We start from the raw sequence: 16,169 nt of genomic DNA, 5'->3' as shown, positions 1-16,169 counted from the left end.
ACGCTAATGTCTGCTTCAAGCCTTTATGAAATTTAGAACAGATGAATTCGAGTGTCGACACTCACAGTTTAAGTTCATCTTAAGTAGATAAGATTATGTAGTTAATGTTTAACCTTTAGCCTGCTGGCGGCAAGTGATTCTGCCTTTGCGACCAGTGCAGACCAAGATCTGCGCAGGCTGATCATGGTCTGCACTGTTCGCTATTCAGTCAGTAAATTTTCAGTAAACACCCCTTCAAAAGGTAAATGATACTGCCCAAATTGAATGATGGACCAGTCCATTATAGAAATTTAGCAGGTTAAAGGTTAATAAGCAACGTATGCACCGATTTGGATGATTATTGTAAATTACGGAAGCATAGATGGAACATGTGAAATGTTTATTTTATCTCGTGTCCAAGAGAGAAAAAATCTTTCACATGTTCCTTCCTCGTTTCCGTAATAAATGCATCTTACGTGAAAATAGTATAAAGAGTCCCACATTACACGCTGATTTTCAGACATTTCTGTCATAATAATGTTGCCGTTTTAACAAATTCACTCATGGGTTGCTATTAATTCATTAAATGATTTTAAACGAATGTTAAATAAAGCCTAGACTCGGAAATGAAAATAGTTTAATGAATTAATAGCAACCCATGAGTAAATTTGTTAAGCGGTAACATTATTATCGTTGAAATATGATTGTAAAACGTCTGATATGTAATTTAAATGAATTTATGCATTACTTCCGGTTTATCAAATGTGCAGAACTACATTGACAAATAAAGTGACTATTCAAACAAATGTAACGACTTTATTTTATATATTTTATATGAAATTGTATATGAAATATAGAAATATGTGCTAACAACATGTTTAAAATATATTCGTTTCTGTCAAATAAATACATACTTATTTATATATACATATAAAATCGTGTTCCATAAACAGCCACATTTCCTCTCATAAACAGCCGCAACTCCATTCATAAATGATCACATTTCTGTCAAAATATTTACATCTAAACATCTATTAAAGATGAACTATTGGTATTTAACCGATTTCTTTATATGTAAAATTTAACAAGTTATCTTCTGCAATTATAAAGGGCTTTCTTTGACGTATTAAGTATTTTATGTCGCTTTCGCCAAAGGGTCTTCTTTTCATGTTTTTATTAGAATCTCTCTTGCCTTGACTCCAAAGTTCTTGTTCCGCTGGAACAACATTTCCGGGTGTTTCTGAACAAGGGCGACAACGGCACGTTCTTGGTACATTCATATTAACGCGTATTGTTCTAAATGTTGTTCTTCCAGACTCGGCATTTTGAACCGGACAAAGTACATTAGCTCTTCGCAGACGGACATCGTCTGCGTCACAACATTGACAGAATCGTTCCATTTGACCCGGAAATTCAATTGATGGCCGAGAATATGAGGAACATGTTCCCCGACAAGCAGGTGCCAGAATAACTTTTGGAATGCAGTCTTGGTGTTGTATTGTTAATAATATAAGCCTACGTGCGCATGTGTCACCAGCAGTTAAATATACACATTGAAGCATCACAGCGAACCAGGATATGACGTCATATAATGAGCATTCACCTTTGTGGATAATCCTGAAAGTAAAATAAATTGTAAGTCATTTCATTTTATTTTAGAAATTAAATTCATCGTTTATAAGGCCTAAAAATGTTTGTTTCCGGTATCCTTTCTTACCCTATTTTTTTGGCCCGACCCTTAATGTTTTTATGGCTTTGGAGATTTATTTTAAAGAACTTCTTAACAAAACATTGCATATTGCACTTTTTATGCTTTAAACATGGTCAGTGATGTTAGAAATCAACTTTCTGATGCTCTAAAAGCACAACCCCCTTATATGTATTCATTTCTTGATACAAAAATAGTCATAGTTTCCGAAAAGTCCCACTTAATAACACCCTCCCCCCCCCCCCCCCCCAAAAAAAAAAAAATTACCAACCTACCTACCTACCCTAATTTTCTGAACATGTTACCGGAAACGAACAATCTTTCTTAAAGGCCTTATAAGCAAATGGAAATTTATGTCTTATTATGGTGCGCCGTAAAACACAAATAAATAAATAAATACTTATTTTATTTTGATATTTGAAATAATATAAGACCATATATGACAGAGGACTGCTTTGGGGAAATAGAAAGATAATTCTATTTTCCAACTTCTTTAAATTTTGTACTTGTCGCAGGCTTGGAATAAAACAATATATTGTTCAATTCTTTTAAACCAGCAAAACAAAAGCAGGCTCGATTTGAGTTCGTCTGTTCCTGAGACGCCACCCCTATAAACTCTCGATTAAGATAATTTGATTTTATATCCCATGATCCAACAGGACAACAAAACTAAGTCCGATATTCTGATGGCTAATGGTAGACATAGTACCAGAGATCAATCAATGACACAAATATTAATCCTATCCTGCATTTACCTGTACACCTGCATGACACAAGTAAATAGAAATAATAAAGTACTAAATGTATGGTTAAAAACTTAGTGATAAGTCATTTCGTTGTAATGTCAATTTTCATGGTAAATACTAAAGAGTTTATTCTTGTTTTCATATATGATGTTTGATATGGTAAAAATAACATCATATCTAAATTCCAGCTTAAATAGTGGATCTGAATTTATTCTATTAGACTTAAAACATTTTCTGACGTCACACAATAATAATTTATTTAACAACTTTTTTGGCATTGAGATAAGTTCTTCCCGCAATAATCCAGGTATAATTGGGGATTAAATATTTATGAATGACTTGATAGGTAGGACTGTCTGCAAGAGCAGCTACATGGATATTAAATAAGAAGTTTAAAAAAATCTTAAATGATATGCTTCAAAATGACCAAATCATGACTTAAGTATCATATTCAGTCTTAAATGTTACATATCGGCAACCAGCATCATTTTTTAAATTGTTTTTCATAATCTAAAAATTTAGGTACTATCTCTGCTAATAAAATTCAAAAATATGTAAAAAGTTATATTTTTGTTTCGGAAAAATCAAGAAATACACAGAATAACGAATTGTCTTGAATAATCATGGAATTGAATGACAAATAGACAAGAAATATAAACTGAATCGTACATGTCATTAAGACAGTAATATAAGATCGAATAAACGCCGTCTTGCGTAGATAACATACACATTAATTTGATAGCGATTATAATGAGAAGGGCGTACAGTAAATTTTTTCAGGCCTAGAGTGAGCGGCAGTGAAGTAAAGTCATTTCATTATTTGACAGCCGTGTTTTTTTAACTATAATGATTTTTAGCAGATTTTAGCATGTAGAAGGGGTTCTTTTGCAATCGTTTGTATGTGGTAGATAATGCTTTTCGATGCTACAACAATTTTTCTGCCAATTTTTGAACCAAAAAAAACCCCAAGATTAATATACTGTTTATTCTATGCTACAGTATTGTCATCCTACTGGTAAACATAATTAATTCTGTAACAATCTGCGTGGGTTTTGTCAGTTAGCTGCGATTTCAAAATAATTCAATGCGATATGATACATCCTAATTTCAAACAAATATGTATATTAATTAACATTGGTGGCACGAGTGTAATCGAGTTCTTTTTCTAATATTTGTATATAAACCTAACAAACTAATTTTCCGTGGATTTGTATCCTTTTTGTCTACTATTTCCGTATCATTTATGCAAAACATACAGAACTAGCTGAAAAACAGTTGGAAAAAATAATAAAAATTATTTAAATCATAATAATTATTACTATGGTACCTTATGTATTTTAGAATTAAAGTATTACGTTTACGAAGGTCTAAAAAGATGTGTAAAATAGCACAGGAGGCCATACCTGCCAGCTCTTGATTGTCATATTCTTTGATGGACGAAACTAGAGATGCCAAAGAAAGGTTCAATGTCTCAGGTTATAAACTGTCGCAAAATGCAGAATTATTTGCAGTTTTATTCCCTTCGCCGTTCATTTAGATATGAAGTATTTCCAGCATTCAAAGAGAAAGGAAAAACGCTTTACCATGCCAAACCGAACACAACACTTAATTTTTATATATCCAATAATGTGACAAAAATAAAGTAGCTCAAACACATTATTCATTATTACTAGTATAAACTTCTTATAAAAATTTGGTTTTTAACTATACTAGTACAGGTAACCGGACAGAACACATTTCCGGACATATGTAATAACCGCATACGCTGTTCGGATGCTTGTTCTGATTATGAAAACAAAGCTCAGTTACGTTAGTTTTTATGGTGAGTACTCACCTATGTTTGGAAAAAATGCTTTCAGATTTACCGAGGTCAGTGTATCAAGCGGAGAAGAAAAGAATAATCAAACTGAATATTCGACTTTAAACTTCTAATTTCACGGTATGCAATTATTTTATTACATATCTATCGTTCGTGTATGACGAAAATTGAGCTATTGCGAGTTGATTTTCCTGCTTCTCAACTGTATCTGACAGTCAGCATATATTTATTGTGCATTGTTTGAAAGATTTTTGAGAAAGAGATGCGTAAAAAATACTTTTATTACTTACTTCGAACTCAAAATAACAGCAAATAATCTCAGTTTGAGCCGCTAGAAATCAGAATATTCTTACGTAACAGGACCATTTTCACGCTATTTTAAACAGGAATCATGACATACAAGGCGTTTTCTCTACCAAATCACATCATCATACAAATTTCTAGAAACAGTGCGCACAGATGAAGGGTCTATAAAATATAATATAGGTTATCTTTTTCAAAACTACCTCTTTTGCCTCGTATGCAAATTACTTAAATAAGCATTACCCGGAACTTACACATTTCAGTAAAGATTTCTCTTCAGATTTGAACACATGTCCTTGATTATATGAATATCGGCAACTAAACTTTTGGTAAATTTCCGAGATTTTCGTTTGTGGTTACCATATAGTTTAGTATACGCATATTATCCAGTCAATTTATCAAGCCGCTAGTGTGTCATCTCAATTGCTACTGCTATTGATTTTGCTTGATTTAATAATAATCTTATATTGATATCATTGATGTAAGAGAGCATTATATCTTTACTTAAAAAGTAATTTTTCAAAATACAAAGAAAAACTAACCGTTTCATTTTGCCAACTTAGAATCATTAATTCATTTTCTCCCCTTTTCCATACAGAAATATACTGTTAGTTCTAGTCATCATCCTGTCTCCACACCTTTCCAATAGCTTCTGTCAACTCGTTCGTTGTACCGCCTTTTTATACGTTAGTTTACTTTGCACAAGTGACCTTCACATATTTGTACTGACTTTTATCGATTCTAGGATCTACGATAATGTTCTATGATACATATAAAATAAGAATATCCACATCTAGCTATATATCACAATTCATTAACCGATACGGATCCTGACGCTATGATCAGAATCGCTTTTGGAACTATAGATTGTAATTAAACACATTATTGTTATTTCAGTGTCAAGTAACTACTTAAAACTGACAGGGAAGTAATTAGCAACTTCGCACAAATAATGTAAAACCTGTAATATCACTGCGATATTGCCGTTTCTAAATAATTCAAACTTTTTTCCTATATTGGTCTTTACCGTACCGTTTTTTTTTGAAATCGTTCAAATAGTTGCACTTTTCTATTAAAGGTGGTTAATCAGATTTTGATCAAGCAATGACTTTGGTGGAAAGTTTAACAAATGATCATTTACACTTATTAGTGTTCACTGATTGCTTAATAAATGTTAAATTTCACAGGAGGTATTTCTAAAATTTGATTTTTCCTGTCCTGGTTGTGCCCAAACAAGAGTAATTTTAGCATATGTAGAAATTTGATAAATATACCTTGCCTATGAAATCATATGATAATAAGAGCTACTGTAATATATTTGTTAAATATTAAGATTGGCAAATATTTACTGAGCAGAAATGCATTAGAAATGCAAGTTTGTAAAAATATTATTACCTCCCTATACATATCTTGGTTGCGCAACTGAGATAGATTGGGTATATATGAATTCCGAAGCTACATACTGTATTAAAACATGCCTTTTTGTTCAGATTGTTGAAATATTCCAATATATATCAAATGCAGATGTAAATTGGAAATCTTATCGAAATGAAAAGCAAAAGTCCACTTTTTAATACTTTCGCATTAAATGGGGGTAGTAACATAATGTTGTAAAATTATCAAAACATGCATTTCCAATAGAGATTTAACTCTTCGGACTGTCTCTTTTGTTCGTTCAATAATCTCTAACAAATATTCTGAAGAATAAAAAAAAAGTCACAAATCACAAAATGTTGCTCATTTTAAGAAGTAAGACTTTATTTTTGCTAGATAAACATATTGCCAATTTGACATTTTGTATTTTCATGGTACCGCAATTTAATTACTCAATCGCCTTTGATAGGACATGACATTTTGTTAAAATTGCATTAGTTTCCTGCTTTAATACTGGCTAAAGGTAATCTACGCAATATTTAGATTTACAAAAGAATTCAAATCAAACGGAAATTCAGCAAACCAATGAAACTTCATAATTTACTGAACATTATGTAACAATTTTGTAAGTAAGTAGATAATGGTACTTTGAAAATACGTTTGTATTAAAGTATACACGAAATGACAGTACACTATTCGTCACGCACAAACATTTATTGTTCAATATCATGTTGAAATATAACAGGTAAAAAACTGGTCTCTTCCACAGTAATCGATAGCTGTCATTCTATAAAATAGAAGACATTGCACATTTTATTAATACAAAAATAAATAGATTCTTAGATGCAAAATAATTATCCATATTCAACATGTGATTCATCATACGCTATTTTTAAAATAAAATTTATATTTAATTTTGATTGCCCCACGCGACCATTTATAATGCCATCATTTCATATTTGCGTTGTTTAAAGCTTGTTTGTATAAACCATTGATATTTTAAGTAAGATGAAACGATTTTTACTTAATATATATCATTTGAATGATAATTTTCATTTTTGGTAAAATAAATTGATAACCCGAACGGTTTATTTCCACTGATTTGAAGAATAACTAACTTCATCGATTGTTGTAGCATGTAGACGATACAATAATGACTAATTAAAGTAAATGATTTAATCAGTTAAGTTAATCTATGTTTGACTGTTTTTTTTTTCTACAGCATCTGAGTTTTAATTAATTGCACTTCGCGAGCAACTATTCGTTGCGTTATATCACGATTTACAATTAATAAACTTGCTGTATAAAATTTGCAGTAAAGATATTCGATGCTAAAAAAGAACTGCATTTTCTTCTTGTTTTTCTTATCATCGATTTTCTTTAGATTAATACATAGTCATGTTCTTATATAAATCAAAGCAATAGAAATGTTTATAGTATAAAAGTCTCTAATAACTCTTTTATGGTGCTGTGATTTTAAACTGATATTTATGTGAATTATGTAATATATGTTTACATGATGAATGATAAAGAAATAAATCTTCATTATGCGAAAACATAAGAGAGATATTTTCTCATCGGCCTTGGATTACATTTGCAAACTTCGATCAGTATCATTGCCGAAAAGATAAAACAGACAAAAACTTTCAGTTGTTCTAAAAGCACAGCTTTATAAATGGCGTCTCGTTGCGACAGTTCAAATCTGACTTAGATTAAAATAAGCAACGAATATCGGACTTAGTTTTGTTGTCCTGTTGGATCATGGGGCGATTATCTTGTCAGTCTGAGGGAAATTTTAGGTTCGAACCCCGCTATCAACCGGACTGTTAATGATTGTGGTCTAGTCCTGTTCCTTCCCTAGTACGATTGTTAGGAAAAATGACCACGGCTGGAAAATTGACCACTTTAATATAACCTTAAATGCTTTCGAAAACAGACGTTTAAACAAAAATCGATTACATCTACTCCCCTGAAACAAATTGGAGACAAAGCACTTTTTACAATATTATTTTTAGCATTCCTCTTAGAATGTTTCTAAAACGAACTTGTTTAGTATAAAGACTGTCAAAAAACTGCCGTTAAATCAAATAATATTATAGCTTCTATTGTAAATGTAAACATTATTTCAAACAAAATATAACATGTTCGCTGTCTCGGCATACAAATCGTAGAATGTGGCCATTAGTTTCTGGCAATTCCTAGCAGCGCTTACACCCCCTAGAACCTAGCAACTGATCTGGAAGATTGATTTTTAAAATTTATGCTTCCATTTAACATTCTACACATTTTGTGCTCATTATTTATTTAAGAAATAATTTAAAGCAAAAGAGTGTATTAACACTGTTTATGCACGATGGGCGGTTATACGTCAGGCGTAATAATTTCACGAGGGCGCAGTCCTCGTGAAATTATTTGTACGACGTATTACCGCCCGAGTGTATAAATAGTGATAAGAGTTTTACCTTTCCAAAGACGAAAAAGTTCCATTCAAACGGATATTTCATTCATGGGGGGGGGGGGGGGTGGGGGTGCGATTTAATTTACTCTCATTATGTAATATTTTCTTATGATATCTGAAAGGATAACAGAGAGTAGTATGACATAATCATTTAAAAAATCACGTAGAAATTATAACATTCTATGTATTTTGGGCAGCTATATATATTCATATGCAATACATGTTATTACTGTTCTGCTGAAATGTTAGGACTATTTCGGGAGCGATTGCTTACTGGTTGCTTGTAGGCAGATAGAATTTAAAGAATCTGAACCATATTGTTAATCGCCCCCAAAATGACGTCAAATCTTAAACATTGTCGTTCGTTTTATTATGATTATCATGATTATAATTATTATTATCATGATTATAATTATTAATATCATTGTTATTTAACTATATTATTCTAAACTTCTTGCTATGTAGCAGGCATTTATACTGATATTCTATGGACTTCCATATATATTCATACCTTAGTAGAACCAGAAAATAATGTATTCGATTATACACCACATTCAATAATCACAAACAATTGATTAGTGCAAAACGCTTTACGTTCCTTTTTTATGTCATTTGTTACAACTCGATCTCGCATACATGACTAAATTTTGGTACTTTTTCAAACTTAAAAATCGGTTTTCAATATATCAGGGATTTTTAAGACAGTCTGTTGGTTTTGGAGATATATCTTTAAGTGTTGGAATGCTAGTAGCTGCCGTTAGGTACACTGTACATGGTGGAGTGTTTGCTGCACAATTAACCACTTGAAGTTGCCAGTTGTGTTTTATCACTAACTGTTTCGAGGCGATGCCCAACTGTGTTCGATTATTTGTTTTTTTATTTGTTCTATATATTTTGCCTAATATCAAGTAGAAATATAAGTGGTGACCAATCAATGACATAAATGATAATTCTTTCCTGCATTAACCTGTACACCTGTATGACACCAGTTAATAGGAAGAATGAAGTAACTATATGGATGAAAACTTAGTGATAAGTCATTTCATTGTATTTTCCAATTTCACGGTAAATGCTGAAGAGTTTTTTTCTTGTTTTATGCATGATGTGTGATACAGTAGAAATAACATTATATCTAAATTTCACTTTAAATACTGGATCTAAATTTTATTAGACTCAAAACATTTTCCGATCATGTATTTGACAACTTTTTTTCAAGTTCTTCCCGCAATAAGACAAGTATAATTGGGGACTAAATAGTGATCAATGACTTGATAGGTGGGACTATCTGCAAGAGGGTATACATGGATATCAAATAAAAAGTTTAAGAAAATCTTAAATAATATGATTCAAAATGATCAAGTCAAGACTTATGTACATGTATTATATTCCGTCTTTAAGGTTATATTTAAACAACCAAAGTTAATTTTTTAATTGCTTTTCATAATTTAAAATTTTAGATACTTTCTCTATAATATGTGCTGTTATATACATTTTAATCACATAAACATCGAACATACGCTATGGAGGGGGTGTCGGATAATAAAGGGGTTGGGGCTTCGGGACCGAATTATCAGACCGTAGCATTTCCTATGGATTATTTGTCTTTGATTTCAGAATACTAGTATACATTTGATCCCTGTATTTTAATATTAATAAGAACAAAACCTAATATCAATTTTCGACTGGTCCTATAGTTATTCTAGATAAAATATGAATTTTATAAAGTATTCGTTTATAAAATAATCACTCATGTAAACTTTAGAAAATGGAGAAAAACTGTCAAAAACTCAGCAACATAACAGAAATCTGATATATTCTAATACAGAATTGATCTAATTTTGCTGTTGTATTTATCATGCTCATATCGTAAAAATAATAACTTGGTAATCTTACTCAAGACACAATTTGAGAAATTATTAAACAGGCTGCTGTAACAGAATACATCCAAATGCCTCATGATATTGCATTTCATTTGGTAGCAACCGGTAGGGTTCACATATTTATTATTACGCCATGACATATGTAAACAAACGTGTTAAAGCGAGTGAGTCCTTTGAGTTAAGTATATTTCATTAGGAAGTACTCAGTATAGGCCAGTTTGAAATTCCTACATACCATTCTAGTCTATTCGGGATAAAATAACACATTTTTTGAAATTTAAACATTTTGTGAATCTTTGATAGGTAATGTTTTTTTTTAAAAATGTTCATTTTTGTGAATTTTCAAAGGCGACAAAAATAAAAAATCTAAAAACAATTCCTAATTTCTTCAAGGCCAAGGACACTAGGGGACCAGGACTAAACTTGGGGGTGTAAAATGAGTTTTTGAACCACCCAACAAGGTTTCAAAGCAATATATGTAACGGTTTTTGAGAAGGTTTCATTTTTTTGTGAATTTTCAAAGGCGTCAAAAAATAATAAATTAAAAAATAATACTTTATTCAAGGTCAAGGTCACTAGAGAGCCAGGACTCACCATAGGGGTGTAAAATGTTCTTTAAATCATCTTACAAGGTTTCATAGCAATATATGTAATGGCGTTTGAGAAATTATTATTTTTGCGAATTTCAAAGGCATCAAAAATTCTACAAGGTTTCAAGCAATATTGATCTATGTAACGGTTTTGGAAAAAAATGTCCTTTTGTGAATCGTCCAAAGCATCAGAAACAATAACAGATGCTAATTTCTTCAAGATCAAGGTCACTAGGGGGCAGGACTCACCATGGATGTGTAAAATTAGTTTCTAAATCATTCTACAAGGTTAAAAGAAATATATGTAACGGTTTTGAGTTATTCACAATTGTTGACGCTGTCGCCCTCGCCGCCGCCGGAATTTGGATCGCTTATTATCGCTTCCACAAAAGTGGGAGAGACAATTATTTAGCTTACATATCAGTGTGCTGACACAAAGTATTATTTTGATATATTGTAGTACCTTATGTTGTGAAAAAGTGTATACTTAATCAAAGAATAGTCGATCAGATTGATCGGATATATTCTAGTCAGATTGATCGGATATATTCTATGAATATTATTTATTTCATTAACTGGAAATGCGTTAAGTTGTTGAAAATCATTTTTGTAATCCATTTGAAAGACAATCTGACTTAAGTACTTGATCTTCTAAACGAAGATCTGAAAACGACCCATTCACATTCGTCTTCTGTATATTTTGGATTTCCAGTATTGCTATTTTTATTTTATCCAATCAAACGACTTGTTCGAATGTCAAAGAGTAAGAAAAATGTGCAATCATTCCAGGGCTCGAACCCGGGACCCTTCGCTTACAAAGCAAGTGGCCTACCGACTGAGCTAACCGGCTATCTGATACATTATGATATAAGAATTGTAAATATCAAAAGTCAAGGCTACAGGTAGATTTGCAAGATGTTGTAAGTTAGGCTCTGATTGGTTAGCGAAAGGGTCGTCAGAACGAGGCAATGAATAGGTCGTTCTCAGATCCTATGCGTAGCGTTATAGGATATGTACTTTAGTCAGATTGTTTGAAAGATTAAACAAGAATTCTTTCTCCAAAATTACAAAATCAAAGAAGTAATATGATCATGTTCCAAAGTAAAATTTTCTGTAAGGCCTTTACGGTTGAGAAGTCATGTTAGAATTTCGTTTTCGACATTTGTGTTTGATGTAGAATTAATTAAATTTATGTTTTAATTAACAAATAATTAAGGCCTTGTCTAATTTATCACGTTCAGAGTTCAGATGCGTAAGAATTGAACCACGAGGGCGTTCTTACACGTTCAATGAAATATTTTGGTAAAAATTATGCTGGGCTTCATTTATTCGGGTATTAATAAACTGGACGTCATGCGGCAATTTGACGTCATAAATGACTTCATAATGCCCTCTTATTAATTAGCGGTCCGCGCGTCAACCGTTGTTTATTGTAGAATATACAGAGCTTGACTTTTTTATTTGTTTAACTGGCAATCAAATCGAGACATGTTAGAATGCATGTTTAACGATTTTTTAAAAAAAATTCTGCCATTTTACCTCTGTAAACTTTATTTAAACACGCTTATTACGAATGTCCGGTTTTGATTAACTTTGATTTCATATCTGTCATATTATTTTCGTTAATCGTTTTATTCTGTCAACAGCTTCCAAGTTGCTTATAACTCATAATATTCTCACATTAAACGTTAGTTTAATTAGAATAAAAATTTGGTGATATACGTTTAAAGTATAAGTTAAAGTGACGATAAGACGACAAATAAGATCTCCGCTACTCTGGTGAAATTCAAACGAGAAACTTAGGAAAAAGAGCTAACTTTATTTTCTATGGAGCAAGGTCGCTCGTCAGAAATCTCGAAGAGATCAAAGCGTGTTCATGGTCCCGTACTAAAGATGTTTTATCATACTGTTGGGATTATATTTTTGAATTGTTGTTTTACTACCTTTTGATACTGGAATAGCTCGAATATAAAGGAACAGAGGTAGACTATCACATATTTGAAACGTAGGAGGTGAAATGGAACAGCCAAGCATATCTTATCGTAGAATCATAGCTACATGTGTGAATAGTATCTTCTGCGGAACGTCATATTTGTCGCTGTTCTGACGTGACTTTGACGTGAGTACCGACGCAAACGTTAAAATTATCTCCCCAAATTTTATATCACTTTAAAGAGCTTTTTATATGAAAATATGATACTTGTGATTGACTAGAATGACTTACACTTTGAATCACTCTTACAGCCATGAAATGACGGTTCATCATAAACTGACGTCAATAGGTTTATTTGAAGGTTTGTAGAGAAAAAAGTTACAGAAATATCAGATATGTAGAACACATTAAATTGGAAATTTGCTGTATTTCATATTTGGTATACAATCGGAATGAAACCCTATACTTCAATTTAGGCACTTTATTAACTTAATATCATTTCAAAAGTCTCGTAGAAGTTATTTGACGCCACAAGTAGGCGTCGTATAATTGGAATATTGGTAAGATTTCTCCCGGGATGACGCTTTGTCGTTTGAGTTTTTGTGTTCTCAGACAGTACTTTTCCTCCATAAAAGTACAACAGCTCAGGAGCTGCAGGAACGAATGCTGTAAAGAGAAACCTCTGGTTGCATTAGAGCTTTATGTAGTTTAGACTGTGGATCTGCAAGCCATTTAATGCATGTTCAACGATATGTTTTGTTTTGTTTTTTTGGATTTAACGTCGCACCGACACATGATAGGTCATATGGCGACTTTCCAGCTTTAATGGTGGAGGAAGACCCCAGGTGCCCCTCCGTGCATAATTTCATCACGAGCGGGCACCTGGGTAGAACCACCGACCTTCCGTAAGCCAGCTGGATGGCTTCCTCACATGAAGAATTCAACGCCCCGAGTGAGGCTCGAACCCACATCGATGAGGGGCAAGTTATTGCAGAACTACTATAAAGATGATTAACAAGTATTCATATCTAATTTTAAAACGTTAGTAGATATACTCCTAATACAGCAGTACATAGAGATTTGGGCCGGAAGCCAATCCCTAAAGTACCTGATGGAAATCAATTGCTTCAATGTGGATACCTCTAGAATAAGTAGAAAAGTTTTTGTCTGGTCGCATCTAAAAAGAGGTAATAATATACAATTTGGAATTTTTAAGTTTCTCGTCTTTTTAAAACATGTCAGTGTGACAGGATGTGTATGAATTTGTATGATTACTTTGTTTGCAGATAGATTCAGGGACATTTTAATACAATTATATCATGTTTAGACAATGAATTTATTGAAGATGAAAAATTGTCGCTAATCGGGTATTCGCATGCCAGAGCTAAAAGAAACAAGCTTAGACTTTTCAGACATTGAAGTTTAACCTTATTGTAAATTTGTTTAAAATAAATCATTCAAAGGAGACTTGGCTAGATTTAAAAATTGCACCGTAATGAGACCGTAAACGTGGTCAGTCAGATTTTGAACATGTATTTAATGTGTTCCAAGCTTTAACATCTTATCATTAACACTTATTGATGCTCACTAGGCGCCTAATCTACGACAGATGACTGCTGGTGTTTTTTAAATTTGATATTTTTATCCTGGTTGCCCAACCAAGATTGATCTAAGCAAAGGTATAAATTTGATAAACGTACTTTGCCTGAGGAATGATATGAAATATAAAACTATTGTATTTCAGTTGTTCTTTATTTGCACTAACAAATATATATTTAGTTGAAATTCACTAGAAATGCAAGCTTGAAAATTTATTATTACCTTCCCTTCCTTTCCTATCTTGGTTGCGCAACCACGATAGATGGAAAATGAATGAATTCAGAATCCAGACACAGTTTTAAAACTTGCGTTTTTGTTCAGATTGTTGAAATATCCCGATATCTATCAAATGCTAATACTGAACTAGAAATTACATTGAAATAAGAGAAAATACCCAGCTTTTAATATAATTTCTTATTAAAGGGTGTATTTACAAAATTTATATTAGTCAATAAACTAGAAAATGCTTTTGTAAAAAAGCGCATGTCTCCCCCAATGCAAAGTCCTATAGGCAAGAAGTCAATAGGTTTCAGGAGCGAAAGTCAAAGAGACACTGATAGTTGGCTGCAATAGGGATCATCTACTTGGCATGTCCAGTCATCCCGCTAAATTTCAACACTCTTGGTCTAGTGGTTCTCAAGTTACTGTTCAGGCTCCTGTGACCTTGACCTTTAATCAAGTGACCTCAAAATAGATAGGCATCATCTACTCTGCATGTCCAATCATCCTATTAAGTTTCAACATTGTAGGTCAAGTGGTTCTCAAGTTATTTCCAAAAAATGATTTTACATGAACAGGCCACTGTGACCTTGACCTTTAATAGACTGACCCCAAAATCAATAGGGGTCATCTACTCTGCATGTTCAATCATCCTATGAAGTTTCAACATTCTGGGTCAAGTGGTTCTCAAGTTATTGATCGGAGCTCGTTATCAATGTTCAGGCCACTGTGACCTTGACCTTTAACAGAGTGACCCCAAAAACAATAGGGTTCATTTACTCTGCATGAACAATCATCCTATGATGTTTCAACATTCTGGGTCGAGAGGTTCTCAAGTTATTGATTAGAAATGGTTTTCCATGTTAAGGCCACTGTGACCTTGACCTTTAATAGACTGATCTCAAAATCAATAGGGGTCATCTACTTTGCATGACCAATCATCCTATGAAGTTTCATCATTCTGGGTCAAGTGCTTCTCAAGTTACTGACCAGAAATGGTTTTCAATGTTCGGGCTCCTGTGACCTTGACCTTTAACAGAGTGACCCTAAAATCGTTAGGGGTCATCTACTCTGCATGATCAATCATCCTGTGAAGTTTCATCATTCTGGGTCAAGTGGTTCTGAAGTTACTGACCGGAAATGGTTTTCAATGTTCGGGCACCTGTGACCTTGACCTTTAACAGAGTGACCCCAAAATCGTTAGGGGTCATTTACTCTGCATGATCAATCATCCTATTAAGTTTCAACATTCTGGGTCAAGTGGTTCTCTAGTTATTGATCGGAAATGGTTTTTAATGTTCAGGCCCCTGTGACCTTGACCTTTGACGGAGTGATTCCAAAATCAATAGGGGTCATCTACTCTTCATAATCAATCATCCTATGAAGTTGCAACATTCAGGATCAAGTGGTTCTCTAGTTATTGATCGGAAATGGTTTTCAATGTTCAGGCCCCTGTGACCTTGACCTTTGACAGAGTGACCTCAAAATCAATAAGGGTCATCTACTCTGCATGACCAATGATCCTATGAAGTTTCAACATTCTGGGTCAAGTGGTTCTCTA

General features: G+C 32.9%; 1 protein-coding gene across 1 annotated transcript; it reads right to left on the bottom strand.

Annotated features, from left to right (window-relative positions):
* Positions 1 to 787: 787 nt before the first annotated feature.
* LOC128557766 (bursicon-like) lies at positions 788 to 5,229 on the bottom strand. The gene is made up of 2 exons (XM_053545996.1): positions 5,098 to 5,229; positions 788 to 1,596 (listed from the first exon to the last, which is right to left on the bottom strand). The coding sequence occupies exons 1-2, from the start codon at positions 5,103 to 5,105 to the stop codon at positions 1,035 to 1,037; spliced, it is 570 nt and encodes a 189-aa protein (XP_053401971.1). The 5' UTR covers positions 5,106 to 5,229; the 3' UTR covers positions 788 to 1,034.
* Between the last annotated feature and the right edge of the window lie 10,940 nt (positions 5,230 to 16,169).

Source organism: Mercenaria mercenaria, chromosome 6, assembly GCF_021730395.1.
Source record: "Mercenaria mercenaria strain notata chromosome 6, MADL_Memer_1, whole genome shotgun sequence".
Lineage (NCBI taxonomy): Eukaryota > Metazoa > Mollusca > Bivalvia > Venerida > Veneridae > Mercenaria > Mercenaria mercenaria.
The sequence above is the reverse complement of the archived record's forward strand: the minus strand, read 5'-3'. Positions and strand labels throughout refer to the sequence as shown.